Genomic DNA, 23,961 nt, shown 5'->3' with positions numbered 1-23,961 from the left:
TCAAAAGAAAAATCTTGCAAATTTCTGGACGGTTTTCATAGGGGCACCTCTGCTTTGAAAGAGTCAGATATCGCCAATTTATTTTCAACATTTTTTCGGCAGCATATTTTAAATAATTTATTCTTTTTATTTTAATTTAATTTTTTATGAATAATTTAGGGATAATTAAGTTAATATCAACTTAGCAAAACATACAATAATTAGCCTAAATTTTTTTCTTTTACAAATTTAAAGCCAAACTAAAAGAAATAAACTAATTTAATTTCAAAAGTTGTTCTAATAACTTTATGCTCAACGAACACCTGATTGTTGGGTCTCTTCCTTTTTTGTCCTTTAACAACTTTTAAAAAATGTTGTTTAAATATATAAAAAATAATTACTTAGCTATAAAGATAAAAGTCCAAACTCTGATCTATTTAATAGTAATATTTAAGAACTATCTTCTGAAATGTACTAATGTCATAAACCTATATGTAGGGATCTATTTGCTTATACATTTCAGAAGATAGTTCTTACATATTACTTGTTTTGTTGAAGATCAGAGTTTGGGCGTCGAGTTGGAGCCCGTATCCAATGGCCAACACGCGCAGTAAGGGAACTGCCGAATCGACACTCTGGGGTTCATCGCCCAGAGTCCGGCTAGAAACACTCACGCATCAAGTGACTGTCGCTGGCCAGATACCAAGTATTACCCGTTTTTGAAGAAAGCAATATAATAATAAATATTTATATATTCTATATATTCTTGATCAGGGTCATCAGAGACCAATGTCTCTCTGTTTGCCCGTAAAGAAGAGCTAGTACTTTGGAAAAACAAATGTAGTTACTTGTTATTCTTCCATAGAGCCGAGGCTTTTGACTAGAGCGTTTTCTCTTGCTAATACGGAGCACCTATCGGAAAATATTAATGAATTTAAAGGTGGAGCCGCCTATTGATTAACTACCTATAGGCTCGCACACGTTTTTTCTGGGCAAATTGAGGAACACCGAACAGTACTATTTCCTAAAACTCGATAGCAGGATCCATAGGGAGTTCCTCTTTAATTGAAATGAATGAAATTAGCATACACCGAGTTATGGAACAGGAAGCTCTAACTAAAGCTATTTATTATTACCTGCATTGAAGGGACGTATGAAGCGATTCGAATTGTCAGCTAAAAATTCAAAGCGACCGTAAACGCGATATGACTAAATGCATTGTGAGGAGTCGTAAAACTCCTCACAAATACAGGTGCAGGGGAAACTCCGCATAGCAACAGCGGGAGGAGCTTCGTGCGGAAGAGCGGGTACCAAAAAGGGAAATATCGGTACCGCTCTGGATCTTGGACTCCGGTCGCCAAGGGCATCGAGGTCGAACGGTGAATCCGCGGACTTTGGAGCGATATAACGGTGAGTCTGCGGACTTTGGACCCGCACAAAGAGGAGACACCGTGATATAACGGAACCTCGATGCACTTTTGACCCAATCACGTAAGCCGGCTGGACGGGATAGCGGGACCCGCAGAGGATACAAAAGGACGGCGCAAGTGCAATGCGGGGAGTTAGAAAGGATTCGCCTCGGAGGACGGTCGTGTCCAAGACCCACGCCAGGACAGTTAAGTGAAAGTCGTGCAAGAGGCCAAGTGAGTAGGGAGGTTCTGCTTAACATCCTCCAAGTTGTGAGAGACCAGTACGCGACCGGTACCTGAAAGACTAGGTAAGGCAGAGGACGCAAGACAGGTGTGCCGCCGCAGGAGTCGACGCGGGAGTCATCACCGGCGTCAACGAGGGCGATATCGTCGCCAGACAGCAGCGTTCCAGATCGAATCAACTTATAAAATCGAGAACCAATAAACCAATCTCTCTATTGCTAAGCCTAACCAAATTCTGTGTACTTCTTGGTCGGAATCACGCAACTATAAATTTGATGGGACGAGCACACAAACTCAGCTAAGCTAGCCGCGCTTTTTACGTAGGGGGCAAACAGTCAAAAAAGCAGTTCGTTACATCTGGCGCCCAAGCGTGATTCTAGGACCAAGAACTAAAGTACCAGGACTGGATTACGGAAGGAGGCCGCGTGGGGATGACGGCCAAGATTTTGGTGAAAGGGGGAAGACGATACGTTGTATCGAGGCCGTAAGAGAAACCAACATGGAACTTCCGGGCGCGCGGAGCCAAGGATGGCACCCCGGAACATCAGAGGAGGATGGCAACGACATGATTGATAACGGCAGGAATTAATCGATGACGGGGAAAATAGGAGAAACGACGAGGGAGAAAGGGTTGCGCGCTGGGAGTTTCGACGGTCGAGACGCATAGTCAAGAAGCCTAACGACGGACAGGTCTACATAAGCTGAGACAAAAATGCTGAGATCAGAGGAGCGCTCGGCCATGACAGGATGAGGAGGTCGATGGAGAAGTGGCTTGCGGGAGCTGCAGCGGCGACAAAGATCAAGGAAGGAGGTGTGCGTAAGGGGCTATGGGGGTCAAGACGCCACAGTCAAGAACGACCAGGTAGGGTTCGAGAAGCTGAGGCCATACGGCTGAGATCCAGGGATCCCTTGGCCGCATCAGGATGTGGAAGTCGACGAGGTCGAAACAGGGATGCAGGTATCGAGGTCGAACGGTGAATCCGCGGACTTTGGACCGATATAACGGTGAGTCTGCGGACTTCGGACCCGCACAAAGAGGAGACATCGTGAATTAACGGAACCTCGATGCACTTTGGACCCAATCACGTGAGCCGGCTGGACAGGATAACGGGACCCGCAGAGGATATAAAAGGATGGCGCAAGCGCAACACGGGGAGTTAGAAAGGAACCGCTTCGGAGGACGGTCGTGTCCAAGACCCACGTCAGGACAGTCAAGTGAAAGTCGTGCAAGAGATCGTACCAACGCGAGTGGAAACCCAAGTGAATACCAAGTGTCCATATATCCGGATCAAGATCGCCGAGTCAAGAAGCTCAACGACGGTCACGTCTACATAAGCTGAGACTGCCAAGCTGAGATCCCGAGGGTGCAAGATAAGTTGTAGGTCAAGACCGACGAAGTTGGTGGATTCTTAAAAGCGGATGTTGTGCGAAAGGTACCTGGTGTCGGTTCAAACGAAGGTGAAGACCTGCTGATGGCCAGGCCGACAAAAATCCAGTGGAACTGTGCGAAAGGTACCCGTCGTCGGTTCACACGAAGGTGAGGACCTGCCGAGGGCCAGGCCGACGAAGTCCCGACCGAACTCCGGGGTGGAGCTAAGAGTGGTGACTGCAGGAGGTTCTGCTTAACATCCTCCAAGTTGTGAGAGACCAGTAGCGAGTCTATTACGCGACCGGTACCCGAAAGACTAGGTAAGGCAGAGGACGCAGGACAGGCGTGCCGCCGCAGGAGTCGACGCGGGAGTCATCACCGGCGTCAACGAGGGCGATATCGTCGCCAGACAGCAGCGTTCCAGATCGAATCAACTTATAAAATCGAGAACCAATAAACCAATCTCTCTATTGCTAAGCCTAACCAAATTCTGTGTACTTCTTGGTCGGGATCACGCAAAAATAAATTTGATGGGACGAACACAGAACTCAGCTGAGCTTGCCGTGCGTTTTACCAGTGAACGTCGTAGTAAAGAAAAGCTGATTGTAAGGAAATATGGTTTATGGTCCCAAACAATACCAACTCTATACCAGCTTGTATAAAATACATACACAATTCAAAAGCTTGCTTGAAATTTCGTGCACTTAGCGTGGCCGATAGGTAGAACTTTTTCATAGAATGCTAACTATGTTAATGATACTATGGATAACATTTTATAAGACACTGCAGGTCATCGAAAGTACGAGAAAGTACAACTTTCTCCTGAAAACAGATTTTCATTTGGTAAACAGAACAGACAACACGGTTCGCTATCGGTTTTTTATACAAGCCTGAACAAAGAGGTGATATTCAAAAACGTGCAGATATATTTTTATGAGTGGAAGTGCAGGGAAAAAACATTTGCACTGATCGACCCCGAATCAGCGTGCACTCTGTTCTGTGACTACACCGCTGCCAATAAAATTCTCAAACGGTCAATGAGAAACCTTTTCATTATTATCGTAAAGATTCCAATAAAAACAAATTATCCTCAACACGGTACTATCAGAGCAATTGGTGGAGATATGAAAAAAAAAATTGGAGGACCACGGCGAACAACAATTTCTGTTAAGTCTCAGAGACAACAGTCGAGAAAAAGCTAAGTTTATTATAGCCGTTATAATGCTCGGTGATTCTTGTTACCTCGCAGTGGATAAATAGGAGTGAGATAAGGAGGTCCACGTGGGCTGGCATGAACAAGTCGGTAACATAGAGCGATCGTGACACATTATGCGAAAGCTGCAGTGGTAGCCTATGTCATGATTATTTCGGCCCACTCGAGGATAACCTGCAAAGAACCGCACAACGAGGTTTTCCGGAAAAAAGATGAACAGTGGAACGAACTTCCTAGGTGCGAGTCGTCTAGTACATTAGAACAGCGATAGGAGTTCGTCGAATGAACTAGAGAAACTTGGAAAATTACTGGTCTGATAAGCGCCTAATCCTATTTGGATAATCTGTTATATTCATCAAAAAACTTAGAGAGACGCACGTCTTTGAACCCAAGGTAAAGGCAGCTAGAAGCAGCTCTAGACAGCATAGGAAACACAATAATATTCAGACAATTGGAGTCTTACCAGATATATACGGAGGGACATCCCACAAAACTCTTCGTACTGCAAGTTAAATTTCCCAAAGTTTCGAAACACGATGACAGTTTTTATTGACACAACATCGGTGTAAGCCCGGCCACACTTCAATTAAGAGATGACTGCCATAGCAGCTTGTAGGAAAAATGGGGGAAAGCCGCATGCAGAGGGTATTATTTTTTAGTTGAATTTTTTTTCTTCTGTATTTTGCTACATTTAGTCTAAATGTGCTTGTTTTGTGCCTTAATTTGAATAAAGGAGGTATGAATCCCGGAAGGGAAAGTACAAAATGTGGTAAAGGTACATCCCTTAGCGATCTGGAGTAGTCCCCGTCGGGGCATTTGTGACCAACCATTTTAAAGTAGAATTATTTTACCAAACCGTTTTTTATAGTCACATCAGCATTTACTTTTTTTTTACCGTAGACTTCTAGTTCAACTGGAAGAGACCGATCTACAATTTGACGAGTTCTGGCGTAAGCACCAAGATCTTTTGGGTCAGTGCTTACATTTACGGATATTTGAGCAGGATTTTCGTAAAATGCAGGTAAAGTTCAAATTATTTCGATAAAAGTAGTATTTTATTGTTTGATTTTTATAAAGAGCGTTCTTGATGGACACATAAAGACAATAACGGAGTTCACAGAAAATGGCGAAAGTGTAGAACGTGTTGCGACTCTAATACAGGAAACAGAGGCATTTTTTATTGCTGTCGACGTAGATCTAAAAATGGGCGAAGATGTTATGTTAGCTGGGCAACATTTAATTCGTTCGCAAGCAGTTTGTCCATGGGAGGCCGTTCAGCCTAAGTGTGACGAACTTAAGCGAGTTTGTGACTTAATAAGGTTACGACTTGACAACCGATTAAGCTCCCTTGCTAAAAATAAGGAATTAATGGAGAGAATTGAAAAGGTAACCCATCAGAAACATAATATTTTCATCCCTAAAATGTGTGTTCTTTATTTTTTGTAATTGTATATTTTGTATAAAAGGCTAATCTTTGGTGTACTAATGGCGTGGATTTATTGGCCTCCCAAAGACTTGAAAAATGCTCAGTATCAATGGAGTTGGCAGAATTAGAGGCCTTTATATCCACTGCATCAGACTTTAAACTGACAAGTCCAAGTGAATTAAAACGCATTTTTTTAGAAGGCACAACACCGGAGACAAAAGCCTTGGTTGCCCAGGTAAGTGTTTCATTAACTTTCATTTGCTTGTTCTGAAAACCGCGTACGTCTCAGATCTTGTTAACTAAAATTACCGTGGAACATAATCAATGATCTTGAGTGTACTTTTCCTCAGTTAGGCTGTTATGGAGGTTTTTCATCCTCTTTTATTCCGTTCCGACCTGAAGCCCATTGAAAGTAAATTTAACTTTACACAAGCACGCCAAAAAAGTAAATGAATTAAGTACTTTCAGGACTGTGAACCAAAATTTAAAATGTATTTCTACGAACGATTTGTTATTAAAACGTGCAAATGCGAAATCGCTTCACTTAACGCAATCATTATTTGATTAAAAGTTTACAGAAGGATTACGTCAATCTTCTATAGTTTCACGACATTCTTCTGTTGGAAAAGTGTCCAGATTACCGATTACCGCTTCAAAATTAATATGGATTTTCTGCATAAAAGTTATTAAATGAAGATCTCGTTTTAAAACACCAAACCGCTGGCATAATTGTTTATAAATATGCATCAGGCACCGATTTTTGACGACATAAAAAAATACATTATGTGAGAGGCATGACTATCAAACATTTTTTTTTTTTTTTTCCTTTATAACTCCTTCTGGGAGCATAGGGCCTCGACTAGATTCCTCCATCTTACTTTATTTCGGGAAGTCTATGTTGGAGATTCTGTTTGGCCAGAAAATCCCGCATATTATTCTGAGACACTTGTTGGTGAAAGCCTGCAATTGCTGGATTGTTGTCTTGGTTGTGAGCCACGTCTCGCTTCAGTATAGTAGGATGGATTTTACGCATGAGTTGAAGATCCGTATCTTTGTTTTTCTTCTTATTTGGCGGCTTCTCCATATGAGGTAGATTCTCCCGAAGGCAGACCTGGCTTTGGCTAGCCTGCTCGTCACATCTTCTTTCACGCCACCGTTGCTAGAGCTTCACCAGACACCTAGAAGACTTGGACTACGCAGACGACATTTGCCTAATCCCTCACAAACTAAGCGATACTCAATCCAAAGTTGATGACCTCGTGAACCTAGCCAGCCATGTGGGCGAAGACAAAAGCGATGCGCCTCAATCACGCCAGCCAAGGAAATATCATCGTAGATGGAAACCCAATAGAATACGTCGAGAGTTTCCCATACCTTGGCACCGTAATCTCGAACATAGCATTTTCTAAAAACTCTTGAGTTTTGAATTAAATTTTAAAAAAATCGGACGACAAACGTCAAAAATATAGAAACTTCACAGAAAAATCGGCATGGCTTGGATGTTGTTTAGGGTCTATGTATTCGGATCGACATATTTGATGACTGCGAGGGTATATAAGCTTCGGCTTGCCGAAACTAGCTTACTTTCTTGTTATTCTTAATTGAAGGGTAGTAAAAAAACACGATGTTTTAAAAATCATGGCTGGTTGGATTAAAAAAACGACGTTATTATTTATACATACAAACAACGCAACATGGCAGCTATGCCGATTTTTCTATTAATTTTTGCATATTTTCGACTACTGTTCATAAGACAGCTGTATGATATATTTTCCCGATTTTGATAAAATTTAATTTGTAATTCAAGAGTCGTTATAAAACACTATCAGGCAGGCTCCGGTTTTCACTTTCTTTTCGTTTTCGTTTTTGGGCGAAAACGTACGTTTTCGTTTTAGGTGCTCCGGTTTTCACAAACTTTTTGTCATCGTTTCGTTATCGGAATGGTTCATTTTTTAATCGTTTCTCACTGTTCAAACGGCTTAATTGTTTTTTTGGTCAATAGTAAACAACGCGAAAAAATGCCTTTTATATTTTCAATTGCCTGTTTTGAAGACAAAAGAAAGCAGAAATTGATTGACTTAAGCTGTTTCCCAGAATAAGGGGCTGCCACCTTTTTTTTTTGCAGTTTTCATTCCACTATTCTCAACAACTTTTTTACTGAACTTTTACCATTTAAGAAACTAAATTATTCATATTTATTTATAAAAAGCTTATTTAACTTTTCTTTACAAGTATTTTTTTCTTCTTTTTCATTTTATAAGTATTTTTAAGGGGTAATATACCTTTTTAAGCGAAAAACTTGAGGGAACTTTGGATTTTTTTTCAGGTGTGTAGCAATTATTTTATGACACTGAAGTTATTATTTATTAATAGTACATGTTTTTATCGAAACAACAAGCGTTTGTTCTTGAAAAAATATAAATAATTTACGAAGTTATGGAAATTCTCTCGGAACCCTTTTTTTATAGCGGCTTGCGGTGACCACGATTGAAGTCCAGCAGGTCAACCGAAATCAAAAAACCAAAAAAATTTTTATTAGTTTAGTATTATTTCTAGTTCGTGAATGAATTATTTCAAGAATATTTGGTTTTTTCTGCATACAGTAACAATTTTTCCAAAAAGTTGATTTTTCGAGTTCTAAAAATTTTATTAAAAAATTCTGATCTGCAAAATCGAAATTGGCGCATAAAAACTGAATCATTCACGAACTCGGCACAATCATTACGAATATTTAAAAAAAAATTGAAGAAGATCGATCAAATAGTTCTTGTGCAATCGCGGTCACAGCAAAGGCAATTTTGGAAAAACACGACTTTGAGATAATCGCATTCAAAGTTTTACGTTGCGTTACAAAGACTGACGAACCGCGCCTAAAAACGCTGTTTTCCTATCGAACTATTATTCGGATCTCTTTAAAAATTTGGGAAAATGTTCTCTAGGGGATATACTTTAGGATTCAGCAAAAAAAAAATTTTAGTTTTTAGTAAGCGCACACACACGTGATGTTTCCTTTGCAGCCAAACTTGAACTGCCTCTTTATTGAAGATCCTCTTCCTTCATGCTCTCTCGTGAGAGGGAGCATAGTGTTGTATAATACTTAAATCTAATATTGCACAGTGTTGCTTAGAACTAACTTACTACTACAAGTTTTTTTGAAAAAAAAAAGGTATGTAACCCCTTAAGTGGTTGTTTTGTTCCACTACAAGTACGGCTGCATTGACGATAACTTTTGGCGATAGATTTATGGACCCCTTAGCAAAACGAAAGTTGTTGTTGCCGACGGCAAATATTTTATTATTATTATTATTTATGAAATCAAGATGGGGTCAGAAAAAAATTATTTTAAAAATAGATACGAATTAGACTGATCTACTTATGCACAGTGGTTGGACTTGTGCTGAGCCGCAGCCATAAATACTTCTAGTTCAGGTATTGTAACGAAATTTACACCAAAATTCTAAAAAAAATATTTTAAATGTAAAGTAAAAAAATTGGCCATATCGTAGGTCTATATCATATAGCTGCCATAGGAACGATAGGATAGAAATAGTATATACAATAGTATGAAAAACTTTTTTGTTTTTCAAGATATGTAAACCAAACTTACAGATTGTATGCCTGGACCAGTTTTATATATACTTGCCAAATATAGTCCAAATCGGAAAACTATATCATACAGCTGCCATAGCCAAAATTATAAACACAAATAAGTACCAGTGTTGGCTGAAGCCAGTTTTTCGTTTTTTTTATTTTTGAATTGTTAGAATAAGTATCGTTGAATTTGAAGTTTACTGTAAGTTAGTTTAGGGCGAAGGCGGGAGCGCAATAAAGCTTTTGTTCGCTCTCTGCGAGTTCGCTCCGTCTTCGCCAACCTTCGGTAAGCTAGGCTTAAGTATGATTGTGGAGAATAGAGCATTCGTTGAAATTGAGTTCGATCGAGCGCACGCATTATTTTTCGTTTCGTTGTCGTTTTGCCAATAAATTTATTAATTAGCCACCCAAGTTTCGGTTTTTAATAATTAGAAAAACGCTTCTAATTTTTCATGGCGCCCCCGGGTGGACTAATTAATTAAATAAAAGGCAACAATTTTTTTAAAGTGACAGTGACACAAATAACAAACAATTGCAAGTGATTTTTTTTCTTGTGGTTTTTTTGCTATAAAAATTGCACAAAAATATAAAGTTCTTGTGAAGTACATACAAGTTGCCCGCGACGTGTGGTGTTTTTAATTATTAAAAAACAACAACAAATTCACTCGTGCCGGTCGCGAAATTTTATACCCTAATTCGACGTTTCTGCCACCGACGAGGGATGCCCTGCGATTGTTCAAGTTGCAAAAGGAAAGTGGCAGCAGGATTGAAAGATCCAAACGAAGAACCAAAGGTATTTGTGCAAAAAATTGAAAGCTGAGTTTTGACAAAAAACTAGAAATATTTGTTAATTGTCTAGTGCTGAAAAATTGCACCTCGCTTTCAATTCTTGGCACATATGTACAAAATAGTAGAGCTAGATTGCATGCAAAATAAAATTTAAACAATTTTAATAATTTCAAAGAGTAGCAAATATTACAGCCATTATATATATATAAATACCTAATATATTTACAAGTGCTAAATTGATATATACTATTTGAACCAATTTGGATGCAACTTTTGTTAAATTGTGTTAAATTATTGCAATCACTGTCGCCCCCCTTGTTTTTAATTATCGTTAAAACCTCGCAAGTTAATAGTTGGGAAGTTAATCTGAGCCGTTATACACAAATAAATAAGCCCTTATATACAAGCAGCTGCAGCGGTAAACTTTTTTCGTTTTCGCTTTCGCTTGGTCGCCGCTAGCAGCGTTGTTGTTGTTGTTGGGTTCTTGTCATTTGGGCGCGCTACAGGTTAACGGACCGTCAAGTGACGCGCTACCCCGCATTCGGTTGGGTATATTGTTTTTCGCCGTCGTTTGCACCCACTATTAATTTTGATACTTCGTGCCTCGATATTCAATTTAAAAATTATTTTCGTTGTTTCTCGCTTTTAAATAATTATTTAATAATAATAATTATTTAATAATTTTTTTTCGAACAAATTTAATAATTAATAAATTATTATTTTTTTGTGGTTTAGTTCGAAAATTAATCTCATTTAATTTTTTAACACTTGGTCCATTAATAATTTACTTTAATAAATTTGGTTTTTTGATAATTTAATTCAAAAATGAGCCAAGAAAAGCCAAAAAGTAACCTGCTTGAAGACTTGAAAGCCAAGTTACAAAATCGAGTAAAAAGCATTCGCCGATTAAGTGATCGACTCGATTCTGGCACGATCGCGATTAAAGAAGAAGAATTAAAATGTAGATTAGATACGTTAAACGCTGCAATTAATAAGGCAAATCTATTGCAAGAAGAGATAGAAGATATAGATGATGGCGATGAATTTAGAGATGAGTTGGAGGAGCTATCAATTGTTACCAAGGCAAAATTAATGTCGCTTTTGTCGGCCTTGAAGACAGCAAGCGATCCAAAAATTTCCGGATCAGCTTCTGTAGCCCCAACTCGAGCTCGACTTCCGAATTTGGCCTTGCCAAAGTTCAGCGGCAAATATTCGGAGTTTAAAAATTTCATCAGCCTTTTTGAAACTCTCGTTCATCAAGACGACAGCATTCCAGTTATCGAGAAATTTAACCACCTAATTTCGTGTCTCTCCGGTGAAGCCTTAGGGACTATTAAGGCTTATCAAGTCACCGCAAGCAATTATGAGAAGGCTATGGCCAGCCTTAAAAAAGTCTACGATAACGAATGCTTGATTTTTATGAATAATATCTCAACATTGTTCACTCTTCCAAAAATTACGCACCAATCAGCCTCTTCCTTAAGAAGCCTTATCGATACCGTTTCATCAATTTATGGATCGTTGTTATCGATAGGAGATGATACAAAAATATCCAATGCAATGTTGATTTATCTCGTCTTGAACAGAGTAGACCCAGTGACTAAACAAAAATGGGAAGAACAGCTCGATTATGAAACTTTGCCGCTTTGGTCCGATTGTGAGAAGATGTTGAATCGCCGATATCAGCATTTATCTGCTGAGGAAACATCAAAACCAAAGCAAGATAAATTAATTCCGAGCAACATAATCGAAGCTCGTTTTCGTGTTCTTCGACCAACACTAAGTCCGTGCAAAGTTGTAGCTATTGCAATGCTGGAGACCATGTCCTAGCGAACTGCAGTCCGTTTGGTCGGCTGTCAGTAATGCAAAGGTTCGATTTTGTTAAATCTGCGTCTTTGTGCATAAATTGTCTGCGAAAGGGTCATACGGTTTCCAAATGCAAGAGTAGTAAATGTCGAGTTTGTGGTCGCTCGCATCACGTTTTACTGCACAGGTATACCGTCTCCGAGAATAGTTTGGCGTTGCCACCACCCCAAGAGAGTCTGTCTCCCTCTAAAAGTCAGGATCAGCCTTCCACGTCACATGTTATGCATGCGACATCATTGGACAGGGTGATTTTGGCCACGTCGATCGTAAGTGTCCGCACGAAAAGCGGTGAATACATTTTGGCTCGAGCCCTTCTTGACTCTGGGTCTCAAGCCAATTTCGTTACAGAAGACCTTGCTCGCCGCTTACAGATCCGTAAAGAGGAATCGTGTATCAACTTACTTGGTATTGGCGAATCCAATTCTCAAGTTAAGAAAAAGGTACACACAGTGGTGAAGTCGCGAATAAATGGTAGTGAATTTTCGTTCGATTTCTGGATTTTGAAATCGATATCCGGATATCATCCGGACCAGTCTGTGAATATCAGTGACTGGAAAATTCCTAAGAACGTACCATTAGCAGACCCCTATTTCTACAAGCCACAAAGAATAGATATGTTGATAGGAGCAGAATCATTTTTCGAACTTTTAGCTGTTGGTCAAATTAAGCAAGGTCCTGACTATCCAACTCTTCAAAAGACCCTACTTGGATGGGTTGTTTCAGGCAGATACAAGGCGTCTGCCCCAAGAGATGTTGTGAATAGTTATAGTTGTAGTGAAGAGCTATTAGTATCGATTGATAGCACACTACAAAAGTTTTGGTCACTGGAAGAAATGCCATCTATAAAGAAAATTCTATCACCTGAGCATAAGTTGTGTGAAGAACACTATAGAAAGACCACTCAGGTTTTGCCATCAGGTCGGTTTGAAGTTAGATTGCCGTTTAAATCTGATCCCACTGGATTGGGCAACTCATTCGAGGTTGCAAAAAGGAGATTTCTGTCGCTCGAAAGAAGGTTGTCGCGAGATCCTGAATTAAAGAAAATGTATCTCGAATTCATGGAAGAATACCTCGCTTTAGGTCATATGTCTCCTACAGACAATAGAGTTCCCTTGACTCCACATTATGTTATTCCGCATCAGTGTGTCCTTAGGCCCCAGAGTACGTCTACTAAGTTGCGTGTCGTGTTTGACGCCTCTTGCAAAACGTCATCTCAGGTGTCCCTAAATGATATCTTGATGGTAGGCCCAACTATCCAAGATGAGTTATACTCCACACTGCTCCGCTTCCGGCTGCACAGGTTTGCTCTGACAGCCGATGTTAAAAAAATGTATCGCCAAGTAATGGTAAATGAAGCGGATAGGCTATTTCAACTTATAGTGTGGAGAAGAGACCCCTCAGAATCCTTGAGATTATACCAGCTCAACACCGTAACATATGGAACTGGTCCAGCTCCATATCTAGCGATTCGGTGTTTAAAAAGGTTGAGTGAATCTGCCAAACTTTCATTCCCTAGAGCTGCTGAAGTGATTGGATCCGACTTTTACGTCGATGATATGCTAACTGGTGCTGCATGCGTCGAGGAGCTCAGATCTATTAGGTCTGAAGTGTCTCAGGTTCTTCAAACCGCCGGGTTTGAATTGACAAAGTGGTTTTCGAACTCACCTGAGGTCACCGCATCTGAGAGCACAGTTAAATCCATACCGATCTCGGATTCAGAGTCGACGAAGGCGTTAGGCATATCGTGGTTGCCTAACGAAGATTCTTTCAAGTTTGAAATTGACAATTCCGTCATGGGTCTCAGAGCGACAAAGCGGAACATACTATCGGTGACATCGAAGCTGTTCGACCCCCTCGGCTTGCTTAGTCCTATCGTAATCAGAGGAAAAATCCTATTGCAGGAACTATGGCTGAACAAGTTGGATTGGGATGAGTCGATTCCTGTGCATTTGGAAACTGCGTGGAATAAATTGAAAAATACATTGTCTCGTTTGGAAGAGATAACAATTCCGCGGTATGTGCACACCGATCCGATGTCACCGGTTCAATTGCATGCCTTTGCCGACGCATCCATGAGAGCTTATGGAGCTTGCGTCTATATTCGTAGCAAAACTGCAGAAGGTATTAAACTGTCATTACTGACGTCAAAATCTAAAGTAGCGCCGCTCAAGACTAAAACGCTCCCAAGGCTTGAGTTATGTGCCGCTCACCTTCTCGCAGATCTCTGTCACAGAATCAAACCCCTATTAAAGGTCCCTATCGAACGAATAGTATATTGGTCGGACTCGGAAGTTACGTTGCATTGGATTCGATCCCATCCGTCTTCTTTGTCGATATTCGTCTCGAATAGGGTAGCGGAGATTCAGGAGTGGTCAGGAGAAGCTACGTGGCGGCATGTCCCAACTAACCAGAACCCAGCAGATATTGTATCAAGAGGTTGTGACATAGAGGAAATTAGTGATTCAATCTGGTTTACTGGACCATCCTTTTTGAAGAATGAAGAAGAGACCTGGCCCAAAAATTCACATTTCATTCTTGATGAAAAGGTCCTAATTGAGGAATCAAGGAAGACTGTGGTAACGATGGCCGCCACGGTACGGAAGTCGGAACTGGTAGATGTCATCGAGGGATTTTCGTCACACCTCAAGCTGCTTAGAGTGTTCGGTTACATGTTTCGCTTTATAAGGAAATGCAGAGACAAGAGTATAGTTTTTGAAAAAACTCTGTCTCCGAATGAGTACAACGAAGCCTTCTTAAAAATTGTCGAGACCATCCAGAAACACGAGTATCACGAAGTTCTTGAAAAAGTTCGGAAGAACTCCAGAGTTGGCCCAAGTCTTCAACGATTGAACCCATTAATTCATGAAGACTCAGGCACTTGGTGTAATTTTTCGTTGTTGCGAGTTGGGGGGCGATTAGCAAATGCTCCTATAACGTACGATGCCAAGTTTCCCCTGCTGTTGACAAAATGCTCCCAATTTGTGCAGAGCTATGTCCGGCATTTGCATCTAACCAATTTTCATGTCGGGCCACGAGCACTTGTGAGTCTCCTTCGACAGCGTATTTGGATCGTAAACGCTCAGGAGGTCTGCAGTCAAATAGTTCGATCCTGTATTCGCTGCTTTAAATGCAAGCCTCGACTAATGACACAAATTATGGGAAATTTACCCGCAGATCGTCTCCGTGCTCTCCGCCCATTTAGTATCTGTGGCGTTGATTTTTGTGGCCCCGTCTATACGACATTGAAAATTCGTGGAAGGCCTCCTTATAAGTCCTACATAGCGTTTTTTGTTTGTTTTGCGTCCAAAGCGGTTCATCTAGAAATTGTTTCAGATTTAACCACTAACTCCTTTTTATTGGCTTTCCAAAGGTTCGTTGGGCGCCGAGGATGCCCTCGCACAGTCCACTGCGACAACGCGACGAACTTCGTCGGAGCCAGTCACCACTTCCAGGGCCTTCGGAAGCGCATCGAGGAGGAAGCAGACGCCATACGCGAATTCGCGTCAAGAAGCGGATGCGAGTTTGCATTCACACCGCCTCGGGCTCCGCACATGGGCGGGCTTTGGGAGGCAGGTGTGAAAACTGCAAAGCACCTACTCCTACGAGCGGTGGGCAGCGCGCTCCTAACCGCAGAAGAGCTGGAGACGGTGCTCGTCGGGATCGAGGCGGCGATGAACTCCCGGCCGCTAGGCGCGCTATCCAACGATCCCAGCGACGGAGAAGCGCTAACACCAGGGCACCTGCTGACAGGCGGGCCGCTATTCCCCATCCCAGCACTCCGGACCCCGGACCAGGCGGGTCTCAGTTGCTTGCGGCGATGGCAACTTGTCTCGTCAGCCAGGCAAATGTTCTGGCGGCGATGGTCCCTGGATTATGTGCTGGGCCTGCAAATTCGGGGCAAGTGGCACCAGGAGCAGCCCAACATCCAGGAAGGACAACTGGTCGTCGTCGCCGAGGACAACCTGCCGCCTCAACAATGGCTGATAGGGAGGATCATCGCCACTCACGCAGGAGAGGACGGCATGGTCAGGGTCGTCGAAGTGAGGACCAGCGGAGGAGGGATTTTTAGCGGGCCATCCATAAATTGGCGCCGCTTCCAATATGTTGAAGCCGGACGGGCCTTCAACGGGGCCGGTGTTGGCTGAAGCCAGTTTTTCGTTTTTTTTATTTTTGAATTGTTAGAATAAGTATCGTTGAATTTGAAGTTTACTGTAAGTTAGTTTAGGGCGAAGGCGGGAGCGCAATAAAGCTTTTGTTCGCTCTCTGCGAGTTCGCTCCGTCTTCGCCAACCTTCGGTAAGCTAGGCTTAAGTATGATTGTGGAGAATAGAGCATTCGTTGAAATTGAGTTCGATCGAGCGCACGCATTATTTTTCGTTTCGTTGTCGTTTTGCCAATAAATTTATTAATTAGCCACCCAAGTTTCGGTTTTTAATAATTAGAAAAACGCTTCTAATTTTTCAACCAGTTTCAAGTAATATTGAAATACTTTAATAATAAGAAACTTTTGTAAACAAATTAGGAGCCATAAAAAATAAAATAAAATAAAATAAAAAAAACATTAATTAAATCAAAAAGCAAAGAAAAACATAACAGTTAATCAAATCCTTCTAACAAATCTAACGTTGATTTCATTAAATTGGATTTAAATTTGCAAAGTAATTTCCTTAGTCCTGTAATAAAAGGATCAGAAGACAAAAGTAGTCTATTAATTAAATCCGTATTTGTGGCATTTCGAGATATTTTTCGTGTGTTCTGCTTTCTATATAGTTTTTTTTTTGTAATCTTCCAGCGTTGGTGCCACCTTCTGCACACCAAGGATTAAAAATAAATAGTCGTGTAAATACACACTTATGGGAATCTCCTAAAAAGTGAATTTCAATGAAATAAATACATAAAAAATTTCAAAAAACATTACAAACACGAGCGACAAGGACAAAACAAAAGTACAATAAGGAAAAACTTTCCCTTGGCAAACGCTAGATGGCATCAGTATTTTTCCGATTATATAAACATCTGCAAATTTATGCAGCTGATTTTAGGCATATGGTTCCCTAAAAGTCAGACGAACACATTAACATACATACTATTTGTGGGATTTCGTGGGATCACAACTAAAACTTTAACTAAACATGAAAAAGACGTTCACAAAATAGTAAAAAAAGGGTTAATCGATCTAAAATACACAAATAAAATTTAATTAGTCAGATAAATTTTATAAAAACAATTTTTTAAAGTTAATACCTTCAACTTAAAAATGCATTTTAAATAGTTTAAATTTGGTGAATTTTTGCGAACGTTTTGATGAAAAGCACTAAAACGCAGCTGCAGCAGCAAAATTGAAGACGTGTTCACACTTTGCATTCAATTTTTCGAATGTCCCCAGTGGCGGATTTACCGTGTAGGCAACATAGGCAGCGGCAAATTTTTAGGGTCGGCAAATTTCAACTGTTAACACTACATAAAATACTACTTTTTAATAGACACAAAAATTTTTACTCTAAGGTCTTCAACTCTAACATATTGTTCAATATACTTCTTTTCGCTGCCGCGAACACGCGGAAATTCAAACGCACAATCATTATAACCGAAAATTACCGTGCGTTTGAAGCCATCTTCGCGCCAATTCGCGAAGGTACGCTCCCGATGTGAACAGGCTCGTGTTATTGTTGTGAAGACATATGTGTGCAATATCGCGCAATCACATTGTTGAAAATGTGTCAATCGTAAAAATTTCTTTTAAGTTTTCATCAATTTGAATTGAAAGATCCATATATCGATAAAGAGAATAGTTATTTTTTAACTTTCTATAAAAATGAGTGACGGGCGAAATCGATTAAGCGGTGCCGAATATCGCAAGCAAGCCGCAAAAAATAAAAAATAAAAGATGACGAGGTTATAGCAAAAACCAAAAAACTCTCCTCGTATTTCACGCTTCCGTTAAAAATTACTTTAGATCAACTATTGGACATAATCGCTTGAATTCTTTGGCTTTGTTGACAATAGAAGCGGAAGTTTTACGTGAGGTAGAATGCGATGCAATCATTTCTGATTTTGCGATTCCTAAAGCACGACGTAAGAACACATAAACCGAATAAACGCACAAACCACTGATATGAAACAACCGAATAAACGAACAAACGCTCAGATATACAAATACTTATGTTAATATGTACAACTGACAAAAAAGATGATATTAAAAAAGAATTCTGAACCATCACTACCTGCTTCTCTGATTGAACCCATATTCCTAATGTGGAAATTCATGCAACCGTGTAAACACAAGGTCAATAAAACAATGATATAAAGGTGAAAATTAGGCTGCAGTCGAGGGCGGCAAAATCAAAACTGCCTAGGGCGGCAAATTGTCTTAATCCGCCCCTGAATGTCCCGTTAGATTTCCGGAAAAAACTAGCTTGCAATGACAAAATATGGATTATTTAGAAGCAAATTCTTTACATTTTGACTAATTATTTTTAAGTCGATTTTTCGATTTATGGCCTACGGGCGCAACCACTGTGTGATGGTGTGAAATGAACATCAATAGACCAAGGAGTCAACTATTTTTTTCCTTTTGCAATTAATTACCGATTTGATGTAGAAAAATGCATTTACTTTTCATTTCGACAAAAAAAACTTGTCCGTTTTTGAAAACGAAAAAGTTTTGTGAAAATGAAAACGGGAGCACCAATTCTCGTTTTTGAAAACGAAAACGAGACAATTTTGTGAAAGTGAAAACCGGTGCCTGCCTGTATATTCCAAAAATCATTCTTGTGTGATGAAAAACAACGATGTTCTAATTTTATTTCCGCTATTTCCATATACATTTTTCGGTGTTTCCTATGGCAGCTATATGATAACGTTGTCAGATTTTAATGAAATTTTTTGCAAAAAAAAAAATATTTTGAAAATGCTTGTGGGATTGAAAACAACGATGTTATTAGTTTTTTCCATTATTTATATATATATTTTTCGATCTTTCCTATGACAGCTATATGCTAGATTTATCCGATTTTGATAAAATTTCATCAAAAATTCAATAGTCGGCGAGTTCGTTCCCGGATATGTGTTTTATTTCCTGGGTTCCATCTCAGTGACAGCCTGTTGTTGCTGCCCAGAAGGTTAAACTTTGTTCTTACTTCTCGAACCAGCTTCGAGGTCCGTGACGATAGCAATGTCCTTGTTTGTGTACCCACGCTTCATGTTGAGCTCAGCGCATACCTCAGCTAGGAATATGCTGGTGTATTGGCATAAAGATTCATGACATTTCGTTCGTGGTTCTATTACTCTAAGGCCAGTGCCTTGTTGCGTTGGGGACCCTTCCGTATACCACGCTATAGTGTGACTTGCCATGAAGTGCACTTCCTTCATGGTGGTCCATTCTTTATTGCTGCTCAATTGAGCGGAGAAATTCTTTTCGAAGATGATTTCAACTGTCATTTTGGCAATGGGATGGGACTAGTAGTTTCGCTACATCCCTAAAGCTGAGGATGCGGTCACTACCGCTGCAGCTCTACTACGCAGTGGAGCAGAGTAAGGTCCATGAAAATATCCAGTGCCGTAGTGGGACAGGTCCTCGTTGCTCCTGTCATACAGACGCACGCCAAACTTTGCAGCTTTTGTAGTTGTTTCTGTGCGATACTGAGCTTCGCTCTTTTACCCCAAGCTACTGAACCATATGTTATAATTGGCCTCACAATCATAAGGTATAGCCCTCTGCTGATTTGGGGTGAAGTCCCCCATGATTTACCTGCGATTTTCCGACAAGTGAAAAGCACCCTGAGGCACTTTCCAACTGTCTTTTGAATTTGGGTTGCAAGCCTTGGCTTCCTGTCGAAGGTAACGCCGAGGTACTTAAGTTCTCGGCTTATTGCTATGGGAGTTCCTAGTAGCATGATTTGTCTCATTTTCTGTAACTTACACTTCTTTGTAAAAAAAACAATGACTGTTTTTGAGGTGTTGAAGTTGGGCTTCTTCCCTGCACCAATCCAACATTATCTTGAGCCCGAGTTCTTTAAATTTCTCTCTGGCTACTATTACTATATCATCGGCATAGCCCTGACATTGAATTCCTCTATCAGCGAGTTTCCTGAGTAGTTCATCTACTAGTAGGCTCCACAGTAGCGCATATAATACTCCACCTTGTCGACACCCTCTGCTTATTCCAGCGGTCATTGTGCTATTACCAATAGTCGCCATTGCCTGTCTGGAGTTTAGCGGAGCTCCAATCCACTTTTTTGTTGTTGCATCAATATTTCTTCTAGATAGGGCCGCTAAGACATCATCGTGGGACGCATTGTCCCTCTATACCTAGAAAGGCGCAGATTGCAACTTTTTTATTGTCGATTGCCCCTTCAAGAGTGTGACATAGTTGGTACAGTGCTGTTTCTTTTGAACGACTTGCTCTGTGTGCATGCTGCGTGAATTGTAGCGGACAGTCTTTGAGAACTGTGGTCCTGATATGGTAGTCTACCAGCTTTTCCAATGTTAAACTGGTAGGTCAAAAGGACTTGGGGTTGGTGACCTCTCCATCAAAAGTCTTAATGCAACCCGCCCACGCGAATTTAAAAGTTAATTCATTTCGCCGAAGTGTCCAAATAAATAGTTAGAGCCAGCGAAACCATATACCGGGTATACCATCTGACGGTGCACCCGAAATTTAATTGATTTTGGTGAGGAAAATATCTTTTGCCTAAATCTGTTTTATCTTTAACTTATTAATTATTTAGACGAATTTAATTTATTCAGATCAGTCGCCGACTAACACTCATCGTGAGCAGACGTCAGTTGCTTATCAAATAGTGTCGCTCTTTCTTTCCGTCGCAAAAAAACAAAAAAAAAGAAAAGTTGTCTTCTCTATACTCTTCGACCGCGAAGTGTGTCTAACGTATGACTAATCTTAATTAGATAAACATGGGGGCTCTGGGCCACCCAATTTGGGGAGCAATCAGTTCGCTGCGCTAGCTTTGAACGTCAGAATCTCAGCCCACAAAAAGTCACCACAGGGTACAAATTCCTGAGACAAACTGAAAAAGGCCCACAGCCCAGCGGAGTCATACTGCTTACATTTGATTTAAATAATCTCCTTCCTAAATTACTATTTCATGGCATTATGCTAAAGTCCCGGAATTAATGAGATGCAAGTCTTGCCAAAAATTGGCCAAACACAAAAAGCACGTAATACATGCGGTGGAGCTCCCCACTCCGTTAACTGTACCCCCAAATGCGTTAATTGTTCCGAAGCCCATGCTGCCTCTGATAAGCAATCTTGCTTTAATTGGTCCGATCTTTACACTTGTAATAATATGGCGGATGCCATAAATATATACGAGACTTTTTTTAAATTCTTGTTTTCCGAAATCCGTCTATTTTTAGCAAACCTCCTTGGTTCAATAAAGAGTTGACACACTTAAGAAATGTAAAATCCAGACTTTATAAGAAATTTAAAAATACCGGTTCTCAATATATCTTTTCAAAATATTTAAAAGCTCGGTCAAATTTTACCGTGCTTAATGCCAAGTATAACAAAAATTATTTAAACCGTTGCAAGGTCCAGTTTGCGTAGGATCCGAAACAGTTTTATAATTTCGTCAATACTAAGCGTAAATCATCTTTTTTCCCTTCCTCGCTATCATTTGAAAATACTACGGTGACATCGGATCAGGCAATAGCCGATTTATTGGCCCAGTTTTTTCAAACAACATACTCTGCGTTACCTCACTATGATCAGGCCTATTCTTACGCTATATCCAAGTCGAATTTAATATTCAGTCCCACGTTAAGCGAGAGCTCTCTACTTTGCGATCTTCAGCGTGTTAAGCCCGTATATTCGCCAGGCCCCGATGAAATTCCTGGCTGTGTGTTTAAATACTGCGCCGAAGCCTTGTGGAAGCCGCTTAACAAATTGTTTATCCTCTCTTTGGAAACGTCACAGTTTCCCCATAAGGAGTCTTTTGAAATATCTCTTCACAAAAAAGGTAACAAATCGGATGCATGCAATTATAGGGGTATCTCTAAATTGTTTTCCATTCCTAAGCTTTTTGAAAAAGTTATCACGTTTTATAAAACAAAGATCAACAACCACTAATCTCTTGGAGTTTACCTCATTCGTGATTAGGGGTTTTAAGGGGCACAACTAGTGTGACATTTCAAAAAAATCTTTTTTTTTTCTTTCATATTTCGGTAGATTACACCTTTAAAAATAACATATTAAAATTTCAAATCGATATCTCAAATAGTTTTTGAGTTATAGCAATTTTAAGAGCAGCCGCTCGTATAGCAGTGAATACGATCATTTTATCTTTAAACGCGTCTTTCTCGAAACAGCATTTTCCGAATTTGCTGCAGTGATAACTCAAAAACTAATGATCCGATCACTATCGAATTTTTTTTTACATGTTCTCTATATAGTTCTCCCTACAATGACCTATCGATTTTTACGATCAAATTTTGACAGGCCAAAATCGACCAAAATTTTGGGTACCTAAAATTCAATTTTTTTTAAAAACATCGCCATTTTGTCAATTTTTGATATTTTTTATTTATCGTAAGTCATTGTATAGACAATATCATCTAGTTTAACGAGAATTTTTCATTTTTTGATTTCATCCACGGAGAAGGCCGGAATCACTGCAGCAGTTAAGGCCGTCGGAGATCGGCTCTAACTTAAAAAATATTTAATTTTTTTCTTTAAAAATTTCACTGTATATTCTTAAAACATGTATAAATATATTCTGAAAATTTTAAAATAATTGATTAAGTAGTTTTTTTTAATGAAAATTCCCAAAAATCACCTTTTTTTTGGCCGTCACACTAGTTGTGCCCCTTAAACACAATTTTCAAACAGATGTCATTTAGACTGACTTTAGTATAGCGTTTGACTCTGTAAATCATTCACTTCTTGTAAGGAAACTTGACTTATTAGGTTTCCCAGTTGATCTTTTAGAATGGATCTTAAGTTATCTGAATGGCAGGATACAAAGGGTCCTTTTTAAAAATTCACTTTCTTGTGTTCTTCGAGTCACCTCCGGCGTCCCTCAAGGGAGCCACCTTGGCCCGCTACTATTTACCTTATTTATTAATGTCCTTCCATTAGTAATAACTCACTCTCGAGTACTTATGTACGCAGATAAATTGTGCTTGCAATATAAGGACATTTTTTGCCGTTCGAATTTAAAATCCGATCTAAATAGCTTTCAAAAATGGTGCAGTGATAACTTGCTCAACTTAAACGGGTAACTTTTTGTCGAACTTACCCAATACGGGGGCTTACACTTTAAGTGGGTGCTTTGGACAGAATAACTCAGATAGATGACCTTGGTGTTCTTCTGGACCCAAAATTAAAGTTTTCTATCGATATTTCGTCTGTGGTGAATAAAGCCAGGAGTGTGTTTGGATTTATAAAAAGGTGGTCAAAGGAATTTGACGACCCTTACATAACTAAAACTTTATTTATTTCGCTTGTCCGTCCCATTCTTGAATATGGATCACTGGTCTGGAGTCCCCAATATGGAGTTCTGTGGGACTACACGCATAAATAAAAAAAAAAATATAAAAAAATCAGTTGCTCCAGTTGAACTCGCGACAACATCAAAACACACAACTAAAAATCAATACCACTCTTCTTTTACATTAACTACCTCTACACTAAACAACATAAACCTCGAAAATATTCACTCTGAGATTGACTCCCGGAGTTAATGACAAACAAACCGAAACACATCTCTGATCTTGACTACGATGAGTCAATGTCAGATTAATAAATAAATAATTAAATCAATTATAAAAACAAGAAAGGAAGCTAGCTTCGGCAAGCCGAAGCTTATATACCCTTGCAGTCATCAAATATGTCGAACAAAATACATAAAAGCTAAAGAGCATCGAAGCTATGACGATTTTTCTATTAATTTTCCATATTGTTCATATGACAGCTATATGATATAGTCGTCCGATTTTAATAAAATTTAATTTGTAACTCAAGACTCATTAGAAAACTCTATATTCCAAAAATCATTATTTTCTGATGAAAAACAACGAGGATATAATTATATTTCCGTTATTTCTATATAGATTTTTCG

General features: G+C 39.8%; 1 protein-coding gene across 2 annotated transcripts in view; it reads left to right on the top strand.

Moving 5' to 3' along the window:
- The window catches only part of LOC108101728 (guanine nucleotide exchange factor DBS), a 240,935-nt gene that overhangs the window by 33,352 nt on the left and 183,622 nt on the right, over positions 1-23,961 (top strand). For both annotated transcript variants that reach the window (XM_043208208.1, XM_043208209.1), the window contains 3 exons: positions 5,114-5,234; positions 5,291-5,599; positions 5,680-5,874. In XM_043208208.1, coding sequence (XP_043064143.1) covers positions 5,114-5,234; positions 5,291-5,599; positions 5,680-5,874 — 625 coding nt within the window. The remainder of the gene's footprint in view (positions 1-5,113; positions 5,235-5,290; positions 5,600-5,679; positions 5,875-23,961) is intronic.

The sequence above is a fragment of the Drosophila ficusphila genome, unplaced genomic scaffold (genome assembly GCF_018152265.1).
Source record: "Drosophila ficusphila isolate 14025-0441.05 unplaced genomic scaffold, ASM1815226v1 contig_414, whole genome shotgun sequence".
Lineage (NCBI taxonomy): Eukaryota > Metazoa > Arthropoda > Insecta > Diptera > Drosophilidae > Drosophila > Drosophila ficusphila.
The sequence above is the reverse complement of the archived record's forward strand: the minus strand, read 5'-3'. Positions and strand labels throughout refer to the sequence as shown.